At 34.4% G+C, this 23516-nt stretch overlaps 3 protein-coding genes across 4 annotated transcripts in view; 2 read left to right on the top strand and 1 right to left on the bottom strand.

Annotated features, from left to right (window-relative positions):
- Nucleotides 1-3695: 3695 nt before the first annotated feature.
- On the bottom strand, nt 3696-8355 carry LOC132175113 (probable inactive purple acid phosphatase 27). Of its 2 annotated transcripts, XM_059586944.1 has the most exons (12): nt 7963-8355; nt 7311-7402; nt 6974-7043; nt 6747-6869; nt 6534-6626; nt 6255-6384; nt 6079-6160; nt 5873-6005; nt 5279-5484; nt 5049-5174; nt 4254-4557; nt 3696-4073 (listed from the first exon to the last, which is right to left on the bottom strand). In XM_059586944.1, the coding sequence occupies exons 1-12, from the start codon at nt 8149-8151 to the stop codon at nt 3768-3770; spliced, it is 1854 nt and encodes a 617-aa protein (XP_059442927.1). In that variant the 5' UTR covers nt 8152-8355; the 3' UTR covers nt 3696-3767. The 2 variants fall into 2 exon arrangements, with proteins under 2 accessions (XP_059442927.1, XP_059442928.1); XM_059586945.1 differs by lacking the exon at nt 7963-8355 and having other exon boundaries at nt 6974-7083; nt 7311-7393.
- A 1707-nt stretch (nt 8356-10062) lies between these two features.
- Nucleotides 10063-15530, top strand: LOC132175112 (probable inactive purple acid phosphatase 27). The gene is made up of 12 exons (XM_059586943.1): nt 10063-10585; nt 10980-11071; nt 11285-11354; nt 11453-11575; nt 11714-11806; nt 12166-12295; nt 12954-13035; nt 13118-13250; nt 13895-14100; nt 14190-14315; nt 14639-14948; nt 15121-15530. Exons 1-12 carry the CDS (start codon nt 10388-10390, stop codon nt 15424-15426), a joined length of 1869 nt encoding a protein of 622 aa, XP_059442926.1. The 5' UTR covers nt 10063-10387; the 3' UTR covers nt 15427-15530.
- A 5150-nt stretch (nt 15531-20680) lies between these two features.
- LOC132173466 (probable inactive purple acid phosphatase 27) overlaps nt 20681-23516 on the top strand; it is a 4667-nt gene continuing 1831 nt past the window's right edge. Inside the window, exons 1-6 of the mRNA XM_059584968.1 lie at nt 20681-21148; nt 21852-21943; nt 22078-22144; nt 22260-22382; nt 22589-22681; nt 22986-23110. Of these exons, the coding sequence (XP_059440951.1) occupies nt 20951-21148; nt 21852-21943; nt 22078-22144; nt 22260-22382; nt 22589-22681; nt 22986-23110 (698 nt within the window). The 5' untranslated portion in view covers nt 20681-20950. The remainder of the gene's footprint in view (nt 21149-21851; nt 21944-22077; nt 22145-22259; nt 22383-22588; nt 22682-22985; nt 23111-23516) is intronic.

Raw genomic sequence — 23516 nt, 5'->3', positions numbered from 1 at the left:
GTAAAGCCCAGAGTTGAGCACGCACTACTACCGCAAGCGGGTTCGAACTCGTGCCCCTGGAGGGGGGGATTTACCCGGCTGCTTTACCATCTCGACTACCACCTTGGTGGTTAGGGCTTCTTTATATACCATCACCATTTCTTTTCATTTTTTCGTTTTGAGTACTGATGCCGGGGACAATACAACCTTAATTTACTATAAATTCATGCAAAATCATGTTTGAAGAAGAATACATGCATATGAGCACATGCATGCATTCCGAGCTAAAATATGCAAAAATAAAAACAGAAGATGCATAGAAATCACAGATAAAATATTCACTTTATTACAATAATATTGAGCTCAAAAGAAAGGAAAACCTTTATCCAATTATACAATAAAAATGAGACTCATGACGCCGCATAACAAACAAAAGACAAAGTTGCTTACAAATTAAATAAAAACAAAGTAGGTTTTGAGAGAAACTTTTCCCATGCACCCTTGAGGCTAAAAACAAAACAATTGTCTAATTTATTGGAGTTCCAAGAATCTGAATACATTCTTTGCGAGAGGCTCCAATCATGAACACCCTTTTCCCTGTCCTTTTCTTGCAATTCAGCTCATAAAAGGTTATTGAATCTCCTTCACTTAACTGCTTCGCCTGAGCAAACTGACTCCACCCTCGGGTGAGAAAAGCGCTTCCACGACTTGTACGAAAGCCCATTATCCAGGGCTTCATTTGAACGTCATAGACAATGACTTCACTTCCATTTGCTGGGAGGCAGAATTTGGCTCTAGGTGGCTTCACTAAATGAAGCCTATAGCTTCCTTTTTGTTTTACGTCACTTGGTGTCAAAATCTTCTTAAACACTTCTTCGGGCTCATACTTCATGTACATGCATTTGGGACATGCTTCTTCAGTGTTTCCATGACCTTCACATGAAGGAGGCCATGCAGGGTATATGCCACCTGAGGATGTATCTCCTGCTCTTGCAGCCATGGCCAACGTCAAACTTGGGCTGATTTACAATGTCAAGACAAACACATAAAAAAAAAAAAAAAACAAAACAAAACAAAAACAAAAGTTTGACAAATTCTATCCCAATGCGATCAAATCATATAAATCTTACAGATAAACAGAACACTCTTTAAGGTTTAATTGAATGGTTATAGGTATAGGCGAATATATATATATAGAGCGGAAACCATAAGAATTCACTAAGAATTGTGTTGAAAGTGACAGCGGCCATAACAATTTTCTTGGTATTGAAAGGGACGGCAAAGTCATAGCAATTTTCTTAGTATTGAAAGGGACAGCAAAGCCATAGCAATTTTATACACTAACTCGATCTGGCAAAAGATAATAATATTATTTAGAAGCGCTAATGATATATGAACCTAAAGTTGATTAAAGAGTAATGTTACTCGATCTTTACACTCATTTATCGTACTCATTTTACATTAACCGATGTGACATATTTTAAATGGAAAAAATGCTAAGAGATCGTTTGATTTGCAAAATGTGTATTCCATTAAAAAATGAAATAATTATTACCGAGAATAGATGGGAGCAAAATAAAATAATTATTCATATTTTATAGTTTAGTAACAACACACATGCTCTAATTGAAATTGAATCAAAATGACTAAAAACATCATATTATTTATTTTTATTTTGTCAATTCATATTCAAAAAAAAAAATACAGAGACAATAAAGTGTGTGGATGGTCGGCTAGTGGCTACCACTTAACTTCCATTAGCATTTATTTCTCTTTGAAAAGTGGACGGCCTTGAAGTCTTTAAATGTGACAACTATTGTGCATAATTAATTGCAAAATTAATTGCTTGGTACTTTGTGTTTAAAAACATGCTCCAAAATTTTATTTTTCTTGATTATTTAAGGATTAGAGTGACAAAGATTCTCCTTTGTAATACTATTTTTTTTTTTTTTACATGTCCACATAACGGAAGGAGAATTCTAACATGTTCACAGCTGATTGAGTTATGCCTTGAAAACTCCCTAATTGTTATTGATGAATAGAACAAAAAAAAAAAAAAGCATTATAAAGACAAAACGTGACATATATATATATATAGTTGGCTCATACAACTTTGAGCATTCACATTCAATTCAACAATTTTTTTCTATTATATTGTAGCTAAAAAATTACTCTCCTTTTTTTAAAAAAAAATTAATTAATTTTTATTTTTACTTTAATTATCAACTTTTCCAAAGTACTTATATTGACCAGACTCTCTATTTTAGTTATCAACTTTCATTATTCCATTTTTACATATTTTTTTCTCACTGATTTATTTATTTTTTTATTCTTTGTTATTTATTGAGATATAGAAGAACGAATGTTAGAAAGTAAAAAAAATGTTTAGTTTTTACATTTGATGAGTCAACAATTAACAATTTTTTTTTCAAAATTATTTAGCCGGATGCAATTTTTTTAATTTCCATTTTAAATTCCAACTAGTCAAACCGAATGGAAATTCTCTAACCTAGCTTTGAACTTCTTGGCCGGACGGCATTTTTAATTTATTTTAACAGTCAAATTAATTAGTTGATTGTGATGCTTTAGATATATTGTTGTAATTATAATAAAGTTGTACACCATTGGTTTGTATGGAATGGACTAAGGACAGTCACATCTTTGAATTAATGCAATGTTGTTTTACATGTTTTGTTTTTTAACCGTTGCAAATATTTTTCCTTTATTTTAATGGAGCCATCAGCCATGCCAGAAACAAACTTCTAATCGGACTGTTTATAGTCTTACTATAATAATATTTAAGAAAGACCTTCAAAAACTTGGCTTTCTTGGTAAAGAAATAAGCTTTCCAATATTTTTGAACACTCATATATAGAAGAACATTTGCTCTATATATATATATATATATATATATATATATTATAAGCTTTCGGCTGTGTGTTTCTCATGAAGCAAGTATTAATTTTGACGTGTCTCTAAAGTCGTCACTAATTTCTCCGTTTTGAATGATTATGAGACAGGCCAGCCCACGATATACGCAAAATTCTTTTACAACTACCGCATCAACCCAATAAAATATAGATAAAATAAAAGTGTGTTACTTAGTAATTCTTTTCTCTATTTGGGTTTTTTAAGCTAAGCATTGCTATTCATTGAAATATACCCGACTTGAGAGCCGAATATTGACTCAAGCTTTACCATGCGTCATCATTTATTCGCTTGACCTAAAAGTAATGCTAGTTTTTATATCATTTATTATACTTATATCACATCAAGTAACGTGACGTGTTTTTTGGGACTCGAGGTACTGTTGTGCACAGATCCTAACCGATCAAAATGGGGGCCTACTCTGCTGGTTAGCTTAACTCGTTCCAAGCCATCATGATCATTAGCATCCTGACCGTTGGATTTTTAGATTTTAATTGACATAGTTCAGGGACACACCACTGATGATTTACGTGGGTTAGAACACTTCAGAAAATTTGGGAAAGCAGTTTCTCCAATTCCTCCAAACTGAAACCCCATTAATTAACATAATTAGGCACAATACGTCTAGCAATATGAATAATACAGTGGAAGGGATTAATATGTAGGGATGAAGTTTTGATCGTTTTCTAGCCGTTGGAAGGGACGAATATGCTCCTAAGGACCTAAACAATTAAATTTGAAGGTATTAATGTCACGGAAATTTGCAGTAAAAGATATATTATCTCAAGCATTTTCTGCATTAATAAGGAGGGATCATGTTCTTTCACAAGCAAAGCATTTAGGGATAAATTACATTTGAATCATGAAGCTAATGTGACTGGTTCACAGCCATCGTGTACACAGGCCAACACATCCCTGTAGTCCCTTGAAATGGTGAAGGAATCATACACTTTTCCATCACTGCTCTTTTTGTACTCCAAGAGAAGAGATGAGTGGTCGAATGCAGTCAATTTGACAAAGCCAAAGTCAGAATCTTTGTAGAGACTCCAACTGGTCTGAACCGGTCCGAAATCCGATAAGTGGCTCCCTCCCCCTCCAACGATTACATTGATTGTTCCATTCACTGTGCCTGAATAGTGGGATCTTTCTGTATTCACACACTGGTTCTGCATCACCCCCACATAAACATCAAGTGATCAACAGATATGGCAATCAATGGTAATTAAGAACTTGTTCATTTGGAAATACTTAGAACATGAGTTGTTATGGACCCTTTACTCACAGTATTGTCTGTTTTTTGGGGTGTTTCATTTAGTAAAATTTTAACTTGTCTTGTCCATATATACCTGGTATATGGGGCATGTTCTCTCGTAGTTATGGACATGACCAAAGAAAGCCATGTCCACTTTGTACTTCTGCCAGAGCTTTTGCAAGCTTTCCCTTCCCATGGGCTCCCCAAATGAGCCATCCTCCCAATATGTGGAGGAATAACCAAGAACACGATGAGCAATGAAGATCAACCATGGCTGTTTCTGCCTATCGGCTGTTGCAAGACAATTCTCGATGGACTTGTACTGTTCAGAACCCTCCCTCCAATCATGTTCACTGTCAGCTACACAGAAGCGGAACATGCCATAATCTGTTGAATACCTGCATGCAGATACCAATCAACAATAAATTCAAAGGGAATTTTGGAAATTGGCCTTAACACAAGCTACTTGCTCATTCTCTCTTGTAGAAATTAATCAACCTTGTAATTCTTCCGCCACATAAAACACTTTAAGGACCTGTTTAGGATTGTATTTGAGGGGCCCAAATGTGCATTTAACACTCAAAAAGTCCGGTTGAAGAAAAAAATAGTCGTTTAGTAAAAAAATTAAAAGCGTTTTTAAGGGTTCAAAAAGTTTAAAAATGGCTAAAACGCACTTTTGACAAAAGCTTAAAAATGAAGCTTTTGCCAAAAAGTGATTTTTGTCTTAAAAGCTCTATTTTTCAAACGCAATCTTAAACAGACTCTAAATCCTATTTGTAAAATTTTGAGCTGATTAAATCCAACACTCTACTCCCCCCAATTACCAACTCGAGATAATGCAGTTGCTTACCAAACGTTGATAAGCCAAAAAAGAGATGACATTACTTACCAAAACTTAGCTCTGTTCTCAGCAGGAACATAAAACATGGTCTCAGCAAGCACACCACATTCACCACCTGAATCATTAGAGTCATAGAAGGATCCTGTCCCCGGTGCATCGCGTTCGTGATTGCCACTGTAGAAGTACTACATGTAAGGTCCAAAAGATAGCAGGGGTTTTATGCTTAAAACATAGCTATACAAGCAAAGCAGCAAGGACAATATTGCAAGCAAGCGAACCTTGCAATCATATATGGTACAGTTGATGCAATGGGCTCCACCTGTGATGTGAACTGGTCCCACTGTGAGATGTATCCATTTGCATATGTGATATCTCCTATGTGAAAAACTATGTCGATGTTGTCTAGGTCTTTGATGAGTTGATCTGTGGTATTGAGTGAACCTGGTTGATAATTACTGTACTCATTTGAACCATCACGTTCAGCCTGAAACATGTGGACAAAGTGTAAATATTTTTTGTTTACAAGTGAAAAACAAAAAAAAAGAGAGAATAATATCTCCTATCTAGTACATGGAACAGTTCAATGTCATAAAAATTATGGACTCACTGAATATTTGAATAATGGTTTTTATTCTTAGTTTCACTCATAAATTGGTACTATTGAATTTAAAGGGCATGGTTTGGAAGACATTGCTTGATGCATGTTGTTCACCAATGATATAGTATTAATCTTGATAACTTGGAGGACAGAACAAAAAGAAAAGACAACACACTATATCTTTCAAGGTATATATGGAGATCAATGTTAATAGCAGAAGGCAGCTCATTCCTCATTTATTATACTTTCTACAACTCAATTCTCTTAATAATACCTTTCCCATATCACCAAATATCACAACACGCTGTAATGAGTCCTGCCCTGGATATGGTGATGACTTGAAATTATAAGACTTGCTCCAGATATAGGTACCATTAAACAACCTATGACCTAGCTTGTAAGTGTACCTGAATAAACAATCATCATAAGAGCCTTGGGAACAGAACAACTATCTAAGCACTTGTTAATTATGGTGCTTACAGTGAGTTTGGCCACAATTCCTTTAAGAAACTTGTGTGAATGAAACCAGGATCACGCCATCCCACTGTTCGTGCAGGTGGACCTGCAGAATGAAGAGCACAACTTTAATTTTTATTTTCTTATTCTTTGGTGAATTTTCTTTCCTAGTAATAATTAGAGGAGGGCATAGATCATACCACACATGGAATTTCGCTTAAAAGTCAATGTTCCAGCAGGCGATTGAGTTTGAGATTCTCCCTTAAGACCCCATTCAACGAAAGGTACAGCCTCAATAACGTTATAGCCGCTTGTCCAGGTTACTGTCATCTGCATAATAGCAGAACAATGTTTACATTAAACAATTTACCTTCTGATTGACACTAACAGAATTAATGCTCAAGTGATCATCAATATTGTTTAGATTAGTGTATCAAGAATTTAGATATGCTTGAAAAGAAAAAAGATAATGAACTTACTTCATTCCAAGACTTCCCTTGAGAGAGGCGAGGATAAAGTGGTGCCTTTGGATTTGCAAAATTTATGATATTTGAAACTGCCAACAGTTTTGGCTGAAATACAGGAATACAAACTTAGTCTACACTGGAAGTCTCCTTGGCTTTTCTGAATGATTTAGGATTTGGATATTAAAAGATATAAACTCAATGCACCAGGTCAACACAAGGACTTACATTTGACAAACCACCTGAGAATAATGCAAATGAGAAATCTGCCCTCTGATTGATCAATTGAAATTTCAAAGATGTTTTCCCTGTCTTTGAGTACCCAGAGTTGGATTCATTGGCAAACATATACTGAAAATGAAAAACAATCATTATGGAATTGGTTAGAAAAGACAAATGCAAATGGTTCAAAATCGACTTGAGTTCAACAGAGGATAAATTGCAATAATAATTACCTTTATTGGAGCTGAGCATATATATGGAGCCTGTTGTCTTGGTTCATCACCAGGTGGGCAAGTAGATGAGCTGCCATCGTACATGGTGACATAACTTCAATCCACAAGCTCTAAAAAATATACATGGAAGAATCCTAACATTATGCAGCCATCAACAATGATGTGCATGATTATGGTCCTATGTTTTGATGCAGCTAGCCAACCCCAAGTAATAAGGAATATAACTTTTTTGAGTTTAATACTAAATTTGTGAATTTTAGTTTTCCATTCCGAGCAGTCAACTAAGTACAGATAGAGCAGCAAGGAAATTCATAAGAGGTAGTAATGCAAACATTACTTGAACTTTGCTGGAGAGAAGACTGCAACCCAATCGTCTCCAGAAGGGTCAGGGCACACAAGTTCCACTGTGACCCACTGAGAATCTTCCCCCTGCGCATAAATCAGTCAGACACATCACTAATCCTATATTAAACCAACATGTTTAGAACAAAGAGCTGTATCTTTGGGGAAAATATATGATCCAGGTACCACAAAGTGTTCAGCAATGTAAATAGGTGTGACCTGCTTATAAGCTGTCTCAACTCAATATAAAATTACAGAGAGAAAGAGACACTTGACTGAGCTGGTAGTCAAAGATCAGATCTACACAACCCCAAAACAATATGTTTATACATGGAAGTCTTTGTAATCAATAAACGTAGTATTATATATGAATCTTGCTCTAGATTATAATATGAACATAATATATCTACCCATCTTGATGTGACATTGGAGCCATAGACAGGCCAACAATTTGACACTGCAGATAGATGAATGGCCATACACCAACATGAGATAGTACCCCATAAACATAATACCAAAAGGCAATAGAATATATTGATACACAAATCCATTCTTTTATCTGTGAATTATTCTATCTAACACTTTACCTTCAATTTGATTCTTGGAAAGAAAGAGAAAGCTAGAGAGAGAGAGAGTGTGTGTGTTACCTTGGTGCCAAGAAGGGCTGGTTCTGCTTTGATAGAAGCATTATCATGAAGCGCAAAGAGAGCCCTGTGGATGGCAATCTTGGATAGTGGCTGCTCCCCAACTCCATGTCTACCATGAGCTGCAACACAGTGCAGCACCAACAACAATATCAGTGCAACTTTCAGGGACACGAAGAAGAAGCCCTCCATAGGTTATGTAACCAAGCAGTTCAAACCTCAACAATTGTACATTGAAGTCTCAGCCTCTCAGTTCCTCAAATTCAATTAAGCCGGCCAACTAGGCAATCCTGTGTTTCACATTTTCTTACTATTTCCCCTATACTTTGTCAACTAGGCTGTATGTTGACTTTTACTAGTCAATATATCAAAGACACCCAGAATATTCGGCATGCTAATTTATCAAATTTAATTGTTAATTATGCAAGAGAGACAGAGAGAGGAACAATAGACACAAATTTTCTTTTATTGTGTTCATACAAAAGATGAAAAGAACAAAAGATCACTGTATTTCATATAATTAAATGAAATTATTTCAAAGCCCCTTAGCTCATGCTATCACTAAACATTTTTTAGGAACATTATCAAAATATAAAGGAAGAGCAAGTAATCTATGAATATGTTTTCCTAACAAAAATGATGTTAACAAATGATTGTGTTCAATGTTATTGAAAAGAAAAAATAAGTGTTGGATTTCCCAATTTGTTTGCAAAAAAGGTGGATTTTCCATGTTGAATTGCCATACCTCAATAGTTGACCAAGAAGTCTCCATCGTATTTGATAATCCAAGGCCGGACCGGAGGTTGCGTATTTATTGTCCCATGTGAAAGGAAAGATATTTTTCCTATTTTTTACTAGAGTCAACCAAAAAATAAAGATATTTTAAGGATGTACTCTATTCCCGACAACACTCTTAAAGAGTCTGGTTGAGATTGCGGTTTCAATAAGTGCGATTTTAAAAATAACGTTTTTAAAAATAATTTTTTTAAAATCATAAATGCGTTTAGTAAAACATATTAAAAAATATTTTTTTATTAAATATTTGTTATGCAAATTCATAATTTTGGTTTAAATTTATACTTTTTTTCAAATAAGCATCCTTGCTCTACTTATTGAAATCACAAATTTTTTTTCTATTTTAAATTAAGTGATTTTTAAATCACAATGCCAAACGCCTAACGTTTTACAATATCTTTTAAAAATACATATTATTCTTACGAAATCGCAATTTCAAACGCGCTCTAAATCTTAAACAAAACAATTTGGGGATAATCCCATGGGCCATGGGTCATGAGCATGATATGAAGTGGCAATAAACATTGAGTCTCATCTGGGTTGGGTCTACATTTATGGCCCTCTAATGTTTTACAGGGCTTGGAATTAGGCCCATCTTTATTACCTCATCTGGGGTTTGACAGAGGAAGTACTGGTTTTACTTCATGAGGAGTTGGGCTTGGGTCCAATTGAGTTGAAACTGGATCATCGGCAATGACACGCGTTCCATAATAACACGTACTCCAATTCTAATGAATTCATTTCTAATTTAGTTAAATTGTACCCGAACTACTAAAAAATATTTAATACTTTTCAATTATATGTCGACGACAAGTGTTAATAAGTTGTAAAATAATTATAAGTTTAACCTCTTTCTAAAATTAACTCACTGGAAAACGAAAATCAATAGCTCAGTCAAGCTTTATTTGTTTAACCAAAAAAAATATATATCGTGTAAGATTTTCATTAAAAAAAAAAAAATAATAATAATCTTCTGATGTTTATTCTATCCTTGCAAAACAATTATTTGAATTTTGAGGGGCAGAGTGAAGGTTAAATTTAACTATTTAATTTTAAAAAAAATAATAATAATAATAATTTAAAATTTAAAATTTAATTTTTTAGGCGTAAAACCTTTTTACAACTTGGTGGGTAAAAAAAAAAAAAACCAATTCATTAAGATTCACTTCTTATACGATTTCTTTCGGAGTAGGCGATGTGGGACTCTGGATACTGTAGGACACGTGCTGGGAAAAACTGCTTTATGCCCACTGCTTATCGTCTTATCCGAAGATAATCACACAGTATCTAATGATCTATACTCCTCTGCATAAAATCCTACGTCGACTCAGTGACAGAGTTGCAGTGAGAAAGAGCAAGAGAAAGTTGGCGGTTGGATTCTTAAATCTCAAGTCGACTTTCTCTGCTTCTCTGTCTCTTTATTTCTTCTTTTTAATCAATGAAACTGAAAACCCAGAAAAGAAAAGAAATCAAAGACTTGAATAATTCCTGGGGATCTCAATCGAATCCTATTCGGATTCAAACACTATCCAAACTTTTTGAATCTATTTATACACCCAAAAAGAAGAGGAAAAATACAAACGTCAAAATCTAAGGGTTTTGGCTTTCAGAGATCTCTGCTATAGGTCCAAATATGGATTTACAACTGAAAAGGAGCTTATTGCTCCTCTTGGTATTGTTGGGATTTGTGGGGTACGGCCTTGGCTTGGTTTCGGCTGATAACAATGGCTCTGGGGAGCAGCCATTGTCGAAGATTGCCATTCACAAAGCCACTCGTGCTCTCAATGACTCCTCCTCCATTACAGCCTACCCTTCCCTTCTCGGCTTAAAGGTAACAAATTTCATACAAGATATGCTCAATGGTATTGGAATTTGATTTTGTTTTGTTACTGTTATAATATTTTTGTGGACTCCTTACTTGGCTCATTCATAGAAAACCAGCAATTTTACTGTGTTAGATTTATGACCACTATTTGGCACCATATGTGCACCAATCAGATGATGGTTGCAAAATTTACTCCTTTTTTTTTTTTTTTTTGCTGCATATTATGATGTTCCATTTATTAAATTTATTGTCTTTGTTAATTGGGTTTTTCTTTATAACCCTGACGGTTATTGAATCTATAATAGTTTGGATACTGCATTGGATTTCTGTGATTATCATATTTTGACCCTTTTTGGAGGTGCAAAGTTTTGTAATGTGTTTTTTATGTATATTATTACAGGGGGAGGACACTCAATGGGTAAAGGTGGACGTTGTAAACCCTGAACCGTCCACAAATGATTGGGTTGGAGTTTTTTCTCCTGCAAATTTCAAGTATTGTTCATCCCTGTCCCTATGAACTATTTAGCTTTCTGTTTTTATTTTTAATTGAATTTAGTTCAATGGAATACAAATTATCAAGTTCATTTAATATTTTTGCAACTATAGTTGAGGTACCAAAAAGCATGCCTATTTATTACAGCACAAGTAGGAAATTGTGCATGATATATCATTGCAGAAATTGTAAGGAGTTTTATTTTGATGCAGTTCATCTACCTGTCCACCAGTAAATGACCCAAAAGAACAGACTCCATATATATGCACAGCCCCGATAAAGGTGTGTGAGATGTAAATCGTACATTAAGATTGCAGTGACTTGTAGAAAAATTTCGTTTACACTCCTCTGACCTATGTGTGTTGAATTTGTTGTCCCAGTATATGTTTGCGAATAACTACAATTCACAATATACAAAAACAGGCAAAGCTTCTCTGAAGTTCCAGTTGATCAATCAGCGTGCAGATTTCTCCTTCGCACTATTTTCAGGCGGGTTGTCAAATGTGTGTACACGATCTACAAATATTCCTTTTCTTTCTTTTTTTTTTTCAAACCATAATTGTAACATAGATCTTTCTGAAGTTGTTTCTAGATGATTCTGCAATCTAGACTTGTTAATAATTACATGATTACTATTGCAGCCAAAACTGGTAGCAGTTTCAAATTCCATTTCATTTGTCAATCCTAAAGCACCCCTATATCCACGCCTTGCTCAGGGGAAGTCTTGGGATGTGGTAAGTTTATCTTAACTGATCTTTCCCTATCATAGAGTCTCGTGGACATCTGGGTTCCAAAGCAATATATTTGTTAAAATTAAATCTACTGTTTCTTGTTTTTTTTTTTTTTTCCAAGTTCTGAAAACATTTATTATGTGAGTTTCAAAGCTATATATTTGATACTGAGGGCTTCCTTTTCAAGATAATATTTCACATGACAGAATGCTCTGAATGAATACTAAATCCGTAGGTGCTTGATGCTAGTACGTTTTACTATAATCCTAGAATTGCAACGTCAATGTTATGCTCACTGGTCAACCTAGTGTTTATGCCTTGTTGTGACATATGAACTTAAGCATGCAGAAATTTTTATGCAGATGACAGTTACCTGGACAAGTGGCTATAACATAAATGAAGCTGTTCCATTTGTTGAGTGGGGTCTGAATCGACAATTTCCAACTCGATCCCCAGCTGGAACATTGACGTTTACTAGAAACAGCATGTGCGGTATGATTCAAAGTTCATCTACTCATGATTGCATCATAGTGCAAAGTTAATTTTAGTTATAATCCAACGTACCTTGATTGTCAACTCTCAATTTAAATGAGATATACCACAAAGCAATCATCAGTTGTGAATTGCATGCAATTCGTTGCAGTGTTCAACTAACTCTTAATTTTAGTTATAATCCAACGTACCTTGATTGTCAACTCTCAATTTAAATGAGATATACCACAAAGCAATCATCAGTTGTGAATTGCATGCAATTCGTTGCAGTGTTCAACTAACTCTATCACTAGTTTCTGATCAAACATACCTTATTGAATTCTACTTATCCTAAACTGCTTGTTAATCAGTTTCTCTAGTTTTCTATGCTATTTGAGGACACTTCAAGTTGTGTGTTTTGTCCTTATGTCTTTTAATGATGCTCAAAACTCTTCTAAATAAATAACAGCTCACGGTGGCCATTTTTTCTAGTGTCCAAGAGTTTATGTTTGATAGTTCGGTTGCCGATTTGTGTATTTTCTTGGCTTGTAATAGATTTTGAACATGGACTCTTATCACTCTCACAAAATTTTAACAACCTAGACCCTATTGCATACGAAAGTGCAATTAGTGCAGAATGTAGGACTGTTCCATAAGGGGTTTCCTTGTTGCTCTGTAGGTTCACCTGCACGGACAGTTGGCTGGCGCGATCCTGGTTTCATACACACAAGTTTCTTGAAGGACTTGTGGCCAAACTCTGTGTAAGCATTTCAAGATTCTTTTTCCTTGACATAGACCATTTTAAGACTATCTGTCCTGAAGGTTTTTGTGACCTATTTTCAGGTACACTTACAGGATGGGCCATATCTTATCTAGTGGTTCAATTATCCGGAGCAAGTTATATTCATTCAAATCATCCCCATATCCTGGACAAGACTCATTACAGCGAGTTATAATATTTGGTGACATGGGGAAGGTACTATTCTGTATTGACTTGGAGAAATTTATAACAAAAAAGAAAAAGAAAATAAACTTAGTCGTATCTTTTTGGAAGGAGAAATTCAATGATACCTAACTACACACCAAGTACAGGATATCCTTAAATTAAGACGTCAAATAACATCTTGGTGGCTTCTCACATAAAATATAGCAGAAGTGATGAGATCTGACATTATACTGTTGGATTTTATGAGCCAGAACGATTTTCTAGGCCTGTCATTCCCTTGGTCGTTTAACTTGATCAGATCATTCCTTACTGCTTTCAAATTCTCTTTATTCTATTATTCTCATTTTCTGGTCCATATCATAAACTCCTTAGGTTGTTGGCAAATAATATTATCCTTTTACTGGAGAAGGCCATATTGGAAGAATGTTTGATGGGCACCACCTAATTCATCGACTTGAAAAACCAGGAGGATAAGAATAGCATGACCCATTTCATTTTCTGATTGATGAACTAGACTGTAGCTAGGGATTCAAGACTCAAATGCAAGGCTTTACCTAACATTTACATGTTTGTTTGTGCGTGTTTGTTGTTATAAAAGCAATTTGAGTCGATAGAGTTTCTTGTGCTTGATGCACAATTAAAGCAAGCAACATTTCTTTTTTTTTGTCTTTCAGGGAGAGCGTGATGGCTCAAATGAGTATAGTAACTATCAACCAGGTTCACTAAACACTACTGACCAGCTCATCAAGGACTTGGAAAACATTGACATAGTTTTCCATATTGGAGACATAACATATGCAAATGGATACATCTCGCAATGGGACCAATTCACTTCTCAGGTGGAGCCCATTGCATCAAAAGTCGCATATATGATTGCGAGGTTTGTGCCCTCCATAACTTATACCCATTTGTACATAGTTTGGTTTTAGATATTATGGTTGAAGAATCTTTTTTTCATTTCTCCTGCAGTGGTAATCACGAGCGCACTTGGCCAAATTCTGGGTCCTTCTATAACCATATGGATTCAGGTGGGGAATGTGGTGTGCTGGCTGAAACCATGTTCTATGTTCCTGCTGAGAATAGAGCTAAGTTTTGGTGAGTTGCATTCTGCTTTATAATTAGTTTTAAGTATTTATAGTAGTCTTAATGTGTGAATGGTGCTCAAAGATACATAGACAAACATACAAACCTCTCTATATCTAAGTTGTAAAGAGAGTTTCCTCTTGAACTAGTGATAGACACAAGGGATAGGCTACATAGAAATGGGTCATCACAAGAATAAGCTATTCCACCGCAAACAAGTTAAACAAAGCAGTTTGGTCTGTTATTTTCATCATTGCTGTAGATTAGTGCCTTCTAATTCTATTATAAAAGCTTTTTTGTCCAATTTCTTAAATAAGAACTATGAATATGCACAGGTACTCCACGGATTATGGAATGTTTCACTTCTGTGTAGCCGATACTGAACATGACTGGAGGGAGGGATCAGAACAGTACAGATTCATTGAGAATTGCCTTGCTTCTGTAGATAGACAGAAACAACCTTGGTTGATCTTTGCTGCTCATCGTGTCCTTGGATATTCTTCTGACTATTATTATGGCTTGGAGGGATCATTTGAAGAGCCCATGGGAAGGGAAAGCATGCAAAAGCTTTGGCAGAAGTACAAGGTGGACATTGCATTTTATGGCCATGTCCATAACTATGAGAGGTCATGCCCCATTTACCAGGTACAAACAAGCTTGAGGATCTATGAATCCATGCATGTGTAGATTTTTTTCATCATGCATACATCAATCGGCTCATTGCAGCAGGGTTGTTGAAAGTTAGTTTCCATTTTTTTTGTTATTTTAGAAGAGAAAGTATTTAATATATTATATTGTTAATTTGCTGGCGGTGTAGAATCAATGCGTGAATTCAGAAAGATCTCATTATTCAGGCCCTCCAAATGGAACAATCCATGTTGTTGTTGGAGGGGCAGGGAGCCACCTATCAAAGTTCAGCCAAGTGACACCCAAATGGAGTCTTTACAAAGATTATGACCATGGATTTGGCAAACTGACAGCATTCAACCATTCGTCTCTCCTCTTTGAGTACAAGAAAAGCCGCGACGGAGATGTATATGATTCCTTCACCATATCTAGGGACTACAGAGATGTCCTGGCTTGTGTACAAGACAGTTGTGAACCAACCACTTTGGCATATTAAACTCTACCTTAAAATTCTTTCAGGGAAACTTAGGTGATGGAATTGTGTTATTAAAATATTATGATAATATTAATATAGGCTGCCAAATATAGTTTTTTATTTTATTTTTGCTGTCCTGCTAGTTGGTTGCTATATTATCACTTCTGTCCTGTTTTTATATTGATATAATTGTTTTAATCTTTGAAATAATGCCTAAAACGAAGGTGGGGGTGTTCCACGGGGTAGTTCAATCGGCCGCCTCATGAAGCGAAGGTCACTAGTTCTAATCTCCCTTCCTCTCCTTGTGTGGACATAAGGGCTTGAAAGGAATTCCATCTTATAATGTTCTTAACAAAAGGAACATGAAACTGAAAGGCCTATGGGAAGATTTTTATAGATAAACCACTGAGAATTTTCCTCTTCTGGGTATTAGCTTGGTTCCATGACCCTGATTTCCTGAAATATATATATATCCTTGGGCTTTCCTTTGATTTTGATTGAGAAAAAAGAAAAAAAAAAATTAAAAAAAAGATTTGCAAATCTAGAAGATGGATAAATTGATGTGAATTGGCATTATTAAATGCTTTGTTTTTGTTTTGTTTTGTTTTTTTTTCTTCTCATTTTCCAGGTGGACTCTCTTCTTTTAAGATTTATTACTGTCTTTCATAAAGGAATGTTCCTAAAATAAAACTATATATACTTGAGGAATGCTTCTATGCATTCTCCAAACCATCTCCAGACCATCTCTCCTTAAATTTTTTTTTATTTTTTTATTTTTGAAAAAATCAAGATGCACTTGGAAGAGATGGTATTGAGAATGAAAAGAAGAATATCTCTATATACTTTATATTAAATTTGAAAATATTCTAACAGTGGCTTGTCACGGGTTGTTGACATGTTGTAAAGTGGGCATGATGGCCTCAAAGAACACTAATAAAAAGAATGACGCAAAATAAATAAAATATAGTTAGGACCTAACTTGCTCAGAAAAAAAATATATATAATAAAATATGTTACACATCTTTCTAGAAATAAAAATAAAATAAAATAAGTAAAATTTGAGTTGCACATGTTAGATTTTTCCCACATGGTCGATCTGCTTGTCAAAAATACTTTAGTAGTTTTCTTTTAGCTTAAGAAACCAATTTTGTTGAACAGAGATTAAAAAATATAAGGTGGCCGTTGACCAATTATAAATTAAAAAATTACTTTTAAAGAGCTAAAGCAAACTTTAACAGTTATCCCTTTGGTAACCTTATCTTTTTCTTTTTTTCTTTTTTAACGGCTGGTGACCTTATCATTAATCCATACGTATAAGTTATAACAAGAAGTTAGACATCGTCCGTTTGACTTTGTGATTTTGAAAAACGTGATTTGAAATGCGATTTTTAAAAATACAGTTGTAGTTTGACTTTTAAAATTGTAATTTAGCCTTTAAAATTGTGCATTTTCAAATCACAATTTTTTAAAAACTCAATCTCAAATAATTTATTTTTTGTGATTTGGTTTAAAATTGTACTTTTTGTATATGAAATTACAATATCAAACGCACCCTTAATAAAGTTTAAAGTTTAAACTCAGAACTTTGACTCTATTACCATATTGAAATACCGATTATCCTAAAAATTAAACTAATTAAAAATAGTGAATTTAAATATTAGGGAAATAAATAAATTTTTGTTATTAAAAATGATGAAAATTGCCTCTTCCAATTGCCAAGAGCCCAAAGAATCATTGGACCTTTTATTTAGAGTAATGCTATTTTTTATTGCCCTTGTGTTTAAAAGCATTTTTACCATTTTCCCGTCTTTTCCTCCATTAGAATTAAAAGTAGAAAAGACCTCCCTTCGTTATAAACAAAAACAAACCTTTTTTTTTTTTCTTTGTTACGTGTTACTGAGTTATGAATATGATATGTTAGGTCCAATAAAGCATGTTCATAAAATCATAAAAAAATTGAAACATGTGACACGTATGTAATTATTATTTAGTGTTTAATAATTATTATAGACATCGTGTCCCATATGTCATGTCTTCTATGGGTTTGGATTTCTTGAGGATTGTATAAGACATGCCGTATTATCTCATTATTAAATGCACAAACTTTTAACATAAAATACTAGAATTTGCGTTGATTATAGAATATGTTGAAGATAATATAATCTGTTTGTTTAGTGCTTGCACCAATTTGTAATAAATCATTTAGAATTTTAAAAGTGACTTAAAATTTTTTGTGGTAAATATCATGGATAGGGAATCGAAGGGGGAAACCCCGGACTGTATCTGTAATATTATTGAGAGGAAGAAAATTACTCTGTCTCATGCTTAATTTATGAAAGTTACAAATTTTTCTCAAAACCCTCCAAACTGAACTTCCGTTTGAAATTTTGACATAATACGTTAGAATTCCACATTAGCACTAATAATAATACAATATGTGTCCCCTACAATAAAAAATAAAAAATATATAAATATTAAAAAAATAATTTAATCAAAATTTTGAACGGAAGTTCGGACTTACCACAAAAAATTTTAAGTCGCTTTTTATAAAATTGAAAATTAACACACTCTCGGACACCAAAATTGAAATAATGATCTTAAGGGTATTATACCCTTCAGTACAAATTCTTTATAAATTGATGTGTTTGTCTACATCACACTTATCATTCCGGCTATTAATTAAAATGTGGATGGTCTCAGGACACTCATTTTTATAAAATATACATCTATACGTCTCACCTACTAAAAAATTATAATAAAAAGCAAACATTTTTTTTTTTTTTTTATGAAATTTCGTGAGCTCTAAGAACCAAAAAAACACGTGGGAGGGAATATTGGTGAGTGTAATTGTTAGTCAAAACCAGACAATCACACACCAACTCTTTGCTGCTTGTATAATATACAGTACCTGTGGATGTGGTCTTCGTTTCTGTCGCACACAGCCTAACTCCTAAGCCTCCCTTAATGGTTTCTCAGACCTTCAGCTGAGTTTCCCACCTTCTTTTCTCTCTATTCCTTCACCCATTCCAGTACTTCTCCTCCACCAAAAAAAAAAAAAACAGAAAGCAAAAGAGAAATGGAAGACAGCTCTCAGTGGTTGAAGATGATCTTGATGACTGTGCTCCTTTTGTGCCTGCAAATTTTGGGCTTGGCTTCGGCTCACGGCAGGGCAGGTGATGCCATGCATCCACTGTCTAAGATCAACATTCATAAAACCACTCTTGCCCTCCGTGGCTCCGTCTCCATTAAAGCCAGCCCACTCATTCTCGGCTTGAAGGTACAATATTATTTCTTATTTTTAGCCTCTTTCAATTTTCCTTTTCCCTTTTGTTTTCCAATTCTGCATTTTTAGCTATATATATATATATATAGGTTTATTGAAGTAGCGAAAGAGATAGAAATTATAGATGGACAAATTCTTAAGGATGGAAAATTATAGAAATTAAGGAAAGTCAAATGTCTAAAAGTGAACTAACTCAAGACAGAACTCAGTTAAAAGGGATGAAATTGATTTTGAAGATCACTCAAATTATTCTGCATCAGATGGATCCACTCGAGCCAAATTCGAGTGGATTTCTAGCGGAACAATATGCCTGGACTTGGCTCGAGCCATCTTCTAGCGGACTTTTAGCGGAGTTCGAGCCAACTTCTAACAGACTTCTAGCAGAGTGCTCTACACGCCCCGTTTGTCCTACATCATTTATGGTATTTACTTCATACAATGCTCCTAAGGGTATTATAATTTTCTAATATTAGAAATTCACTTACAGGTTGATGTGATAGTCCATAATAATTCGTAAAATGATTATACAAAAAATTTGACTTTTCAATTTAATTAATTAATGGTTAATTTCTCAACTATTTACTCTTAATTATTTTATCAATTATTGACTGCCTACCGCATTAATTTATAGGGATAAATAGGAACAAAAGTTGGCATTTTCTAAACCCGCCTACCTAAGGATTCTCTCAATTCATAGCTCATATTAGACTTTAAAGCATTTAAGGTAGATAGAGTTCCTAAGTTGCCACATCATTTAAAAATTTTAAAAGATGTGACACCATATATACTGTTATATGCCATAAACTCTAATATGGATTATAAAATATTTCTATTCAATTATCACTTGAAATTTAGATGATTTTATTTTACATAACTTCTACTTCACTATGTGCACTATTGAAGTTGAGATGATGTTATCCCGCTGAACTTTTGCATCACTATGTCCGCCATGTAGTGATGATGATTTTAAACAAGCACAATGTGGACTACCATGTTTACGTTTTAGTGGTCATGACAATTTACCATGTGAATCGCCAAGTCGATTTGTAAAAAAATTATAGTCAAAAATATAATAACCCTATAAATGGTTATGAGATTATTTTAGTTAGGATTGTGACCCCCATTTTATAGATTTTAAAAGAAAAAACATTTTAAGAAGAGAAATGATAAGGGTCAATAATTTTTTTTTAATATTTGGCCAATCTCATTTTACAAATCAATTATTAGATTTGTGAATTTATGTGGACCCTACATAAGTCAATAATAGACTCCACAAACTTAATGGTTAATCTATTAAGTTTGTAAGAGAATATAAGCCAAATGTAAGAAACTTAAAATCAAGCTACAAAACGATTGTTTTTCTTTTCATTTAGCCAATTGTCCCTAAGAGGTAGCTCAATCAGTTAGAGGCTACGACTCATGAAGCGATGGTCACTAGTTCGAATCCCCTCACTCCTTCTGGTGTGGATATGTTAAAAAAAAAAAAAAACAAACAGCAAAAAACAAGTTAATTTATTGGACAAGAAAACAAATTTTGGGTATCATGGAATAAATAACATGATTTCAAACTAAAACTAATACAAGTAATTAATTAGATATTATATTAACTATACAAGTGATTAGTATACAAAAAATATTTATAAATAAAAAGATTATTCCTAAGTGTGCCAATTCTTGTTATTGGGATACGTTGAAATGTGGGTATAAGACTATAGATGTCAACTATAATTCAATTCATTTAATTAAACGAGTCAGACTTTTCAATCATAATCTACTAATTTCGTGTTGGGTTCATGTAGCAAGTCGTGTAAAAACTTTTCAACCCTAAATGGAGTGTCGGGTTTAAACCTTATCGAGACATGAATATAAAATTATATATGTCAACTCTAATTCAACCAATTTAATTAAACCGGTAATAATCTCAGTTCCACCGGGTTAAATTTATATTGGGCTCGGATCGGATTGCTTCAAAAAGTTGCCGCCGCCGCCGGCCATACTAGTATCAGGTGACGTGAAATCTTCCGTTCAATGGCGTTTACCTCCCAAACTGCCTAGAAGTCTCGAGGTTTCTTACAAGTAATTCCAACTCATGCAGACTTTCTCTGCTTCTCCTCCGTTCAAGCATTCCACTTCTCCTTCTTAATACGTGAAAATCTTAAAACCCAACGAAAATGCAGAAAAGTCAAACACGGATAGTGACGGATAATTCTAGGAATCTAAAATGGCATCCAAACCCTCCAATCTCAATACACGATCCCAGAAATGGAAGAGAGCTGTCGTTGCCTAAAGGTTTTCACAATGTTTGTTGTGCTTTTGTGGTTGGCAAGCTTGAGATTGGCTTCTGCTCACGTAATTGGGTATGGGGAGCAGCCACTGTCCAAGATTGCCATTCACAAGGCAACTTCTGCACTTCGTGAGTCCGTCTCCATTCAAGCGAACCCAGTTGTTCTTGGGTTACAGGTACAAATTAATTTCATGGTCACATGGCAAAACATAATAATAGAGAATGATAAATGGTCAACTCTTTTGTTTTCATTTATGGGTTTTGCTTTGTAGCAAGAAGTCTTAGAGTTAATTTGTGTAAATTGGCTTTTGGGGCTGTGGTTTATCATCTTTGGAAACAAAGGAATGATTGGGTGATTCGTACTCGTGTTATGGGAGCTGTGAAGTTTAAAAATTCGTCTGTTAACAAAGCTATTTGTTGCAGATGGGGTTTACAGGATAGTATCCTCTGTAAATAAATTTGTGTTTGTGAGTTTTCTGCAGTGAAGTTGTCTGATATAAAAGGCGTGAAAATTTCACCAAAGTTTTCTGTAGTGAATGTTTGCTTTTGATTGTGTGGGGTAGTTGGTAGTGAGCTGTGTTTTGTTTGGTTTAGTTGAGCTGTTTGTAGCCTAACTGGTAGAGATAAAGGGTTTGAGTTGAGCTGCTGTTTGCGGCCGAGTTCCAGTTTTATCTGGAGATTGTTTGTATTCTGATTTGTTGATTAGCAAAGTGAAGCTTCCTCATAAAAATATAAAAAAAATTTACAGAAGTTACTTCTGGAAAATCAAAAGGCAAAAAGTTAAACCAACTGTGTGCCTTTCATAACGATGTTGAATTCGTTATTCATGATGTAGAGTTAAATCTTTGATGTGGGTTTTTAATCTTTATATGATTACAGGGCGAGGACACTGAATGGGTAACTGTGGATCTTGTAAACCCAGATCCTTCTGAGGATGATTGGATTGCAGTTTTTTCTCCTGCAGACTTCAAGTAATCTACCTCTCTAGCTTTATCAGTTTGTACAGGAGTTTTTTTTTACCAAATAATGGAGATTATAGTTGTGGGACTAAAGTTTCCTCTGTTAATACATAAATTGAAGGAGTATTTTTGCTTTGAATTGGCAGCTCATCAACCTGTCTACCAGTGAATGATGAAGATCAAGAACCATATATATGCACAAGCCCGATAAAGGTGTGTACAATTTGAATTGAAAAAATGAGATTAAAGTAGCAGATAAAATTGGTAAATTCCTCAAATTTGGTTTTTGCTTCTCTAACTTATGTGATGGTGAATATCTTTGTTGTAGTTCAAGTATGCAAATTCCTCCAATTCAGAGTATACAAAAACTGGCAAAGCTGTTTTGAAGTTCCAGTTGATCAATCAGCGGGCAGATTTCTCCTTTGCAGTTTTTTCAGGCGGTTTGACAAATGTGTGTCCCTGGCTCTTTTGCTGTTCTTATGCTTCATAAATATGTTCATATATCTTTGAACTGGACTTGCTAGTGTTCTGTTTCTTCTCACCCAAGATCTGTGAAAGTGTCTATACTCATTTCATGTTACTACATCTCTTAACGTCCAGATTAACCAATTTTTCTTCATGTGTACTGATAAGTTATTATGTTACTGAATACTGCAGCCTAAACTGGTGGCAGTTTCAAATTACATTTCATTTGCCAATCCTAAAGCACCTCTATACCCACGCCTTGCTCAAGGCAAATCTTGGGATGAAGTAAGTTTACCCAAATTAAAGATTCCTCTTTTCTTTTCTTCTTCTTCTCTTCCCTTTTTTTTTTTTTTTTTTTTTTTTTTTTTCATTTTTGATCTTTTTAAGTCTTAAATCAGTATGTTTGCAAGGTAGAAGTTGATAAAATTCAACAAGACTTCTTGTTTTAAATCAATTCCATATAAATGCATGAAACTCCAGCTGTTATTAAAATTTTCTAAATGAACTCTTCTTATGGTTTGGGCTTTGCAGGGACATCTATACATATTATACAATCAGAATTTTTACTTAAGCTCTTGATGTTATGCAGATGACAATAACCTGGACGAGTGGCTATGCGATAGATGAAGCTGTTCCATTAGTGGAATGGGGTCTGAAGGGAGAAACTCAAACTCAATCTCCAGCTGGAACATTGACAGTTGATCAGAACAGCATGTGTGGTATTATTCATTCGATCTACCAATAATTTGACCCCACTGCATACTTTCCCTTATGAATTGCAAATTGATCATACCATGCTTGAGCCATTCAGTGATCACAAAAGTGCTTTATATTTACTTAACTGTTATACTAATGAACTTTTTTTTTTACAAGTAACTGTTATACTAGTAAGCTATTTATTACAAAGCAATATCAGGTTTCTAATGCATTTGAGAGTTTCTATGAATTATGTTCCTTAAGTTACTTATGATGTTTCTGAGCACACCAAGTCCTTTGATTTCTGCTGTAACCTTCAAAGAGAGCTGAAAGACTCTTCTCAATAAATAGACTTCACTTGTGGCCATTTCTATGCTTTATTAGAATACAATATAAAGTTTTATGCTTCAAAATCTTGCCAAAT

Source organism: Corylus avellana, chromosome ca3 (assembly GCF_901000735.1).
Source record: "Corylus avellana chromosome ca3, CavTom2PMs-1.0".
NCBI classification, from domain to species: Eukaryota; Viridiplantae; Streptophyta; class Magnoliopsida; order Fagales; family Betulaceae; genus Corylus; species Corylus avellana.
This window is presented reverse-complemented; position numbering and strand designations above follow the sequence as displayed.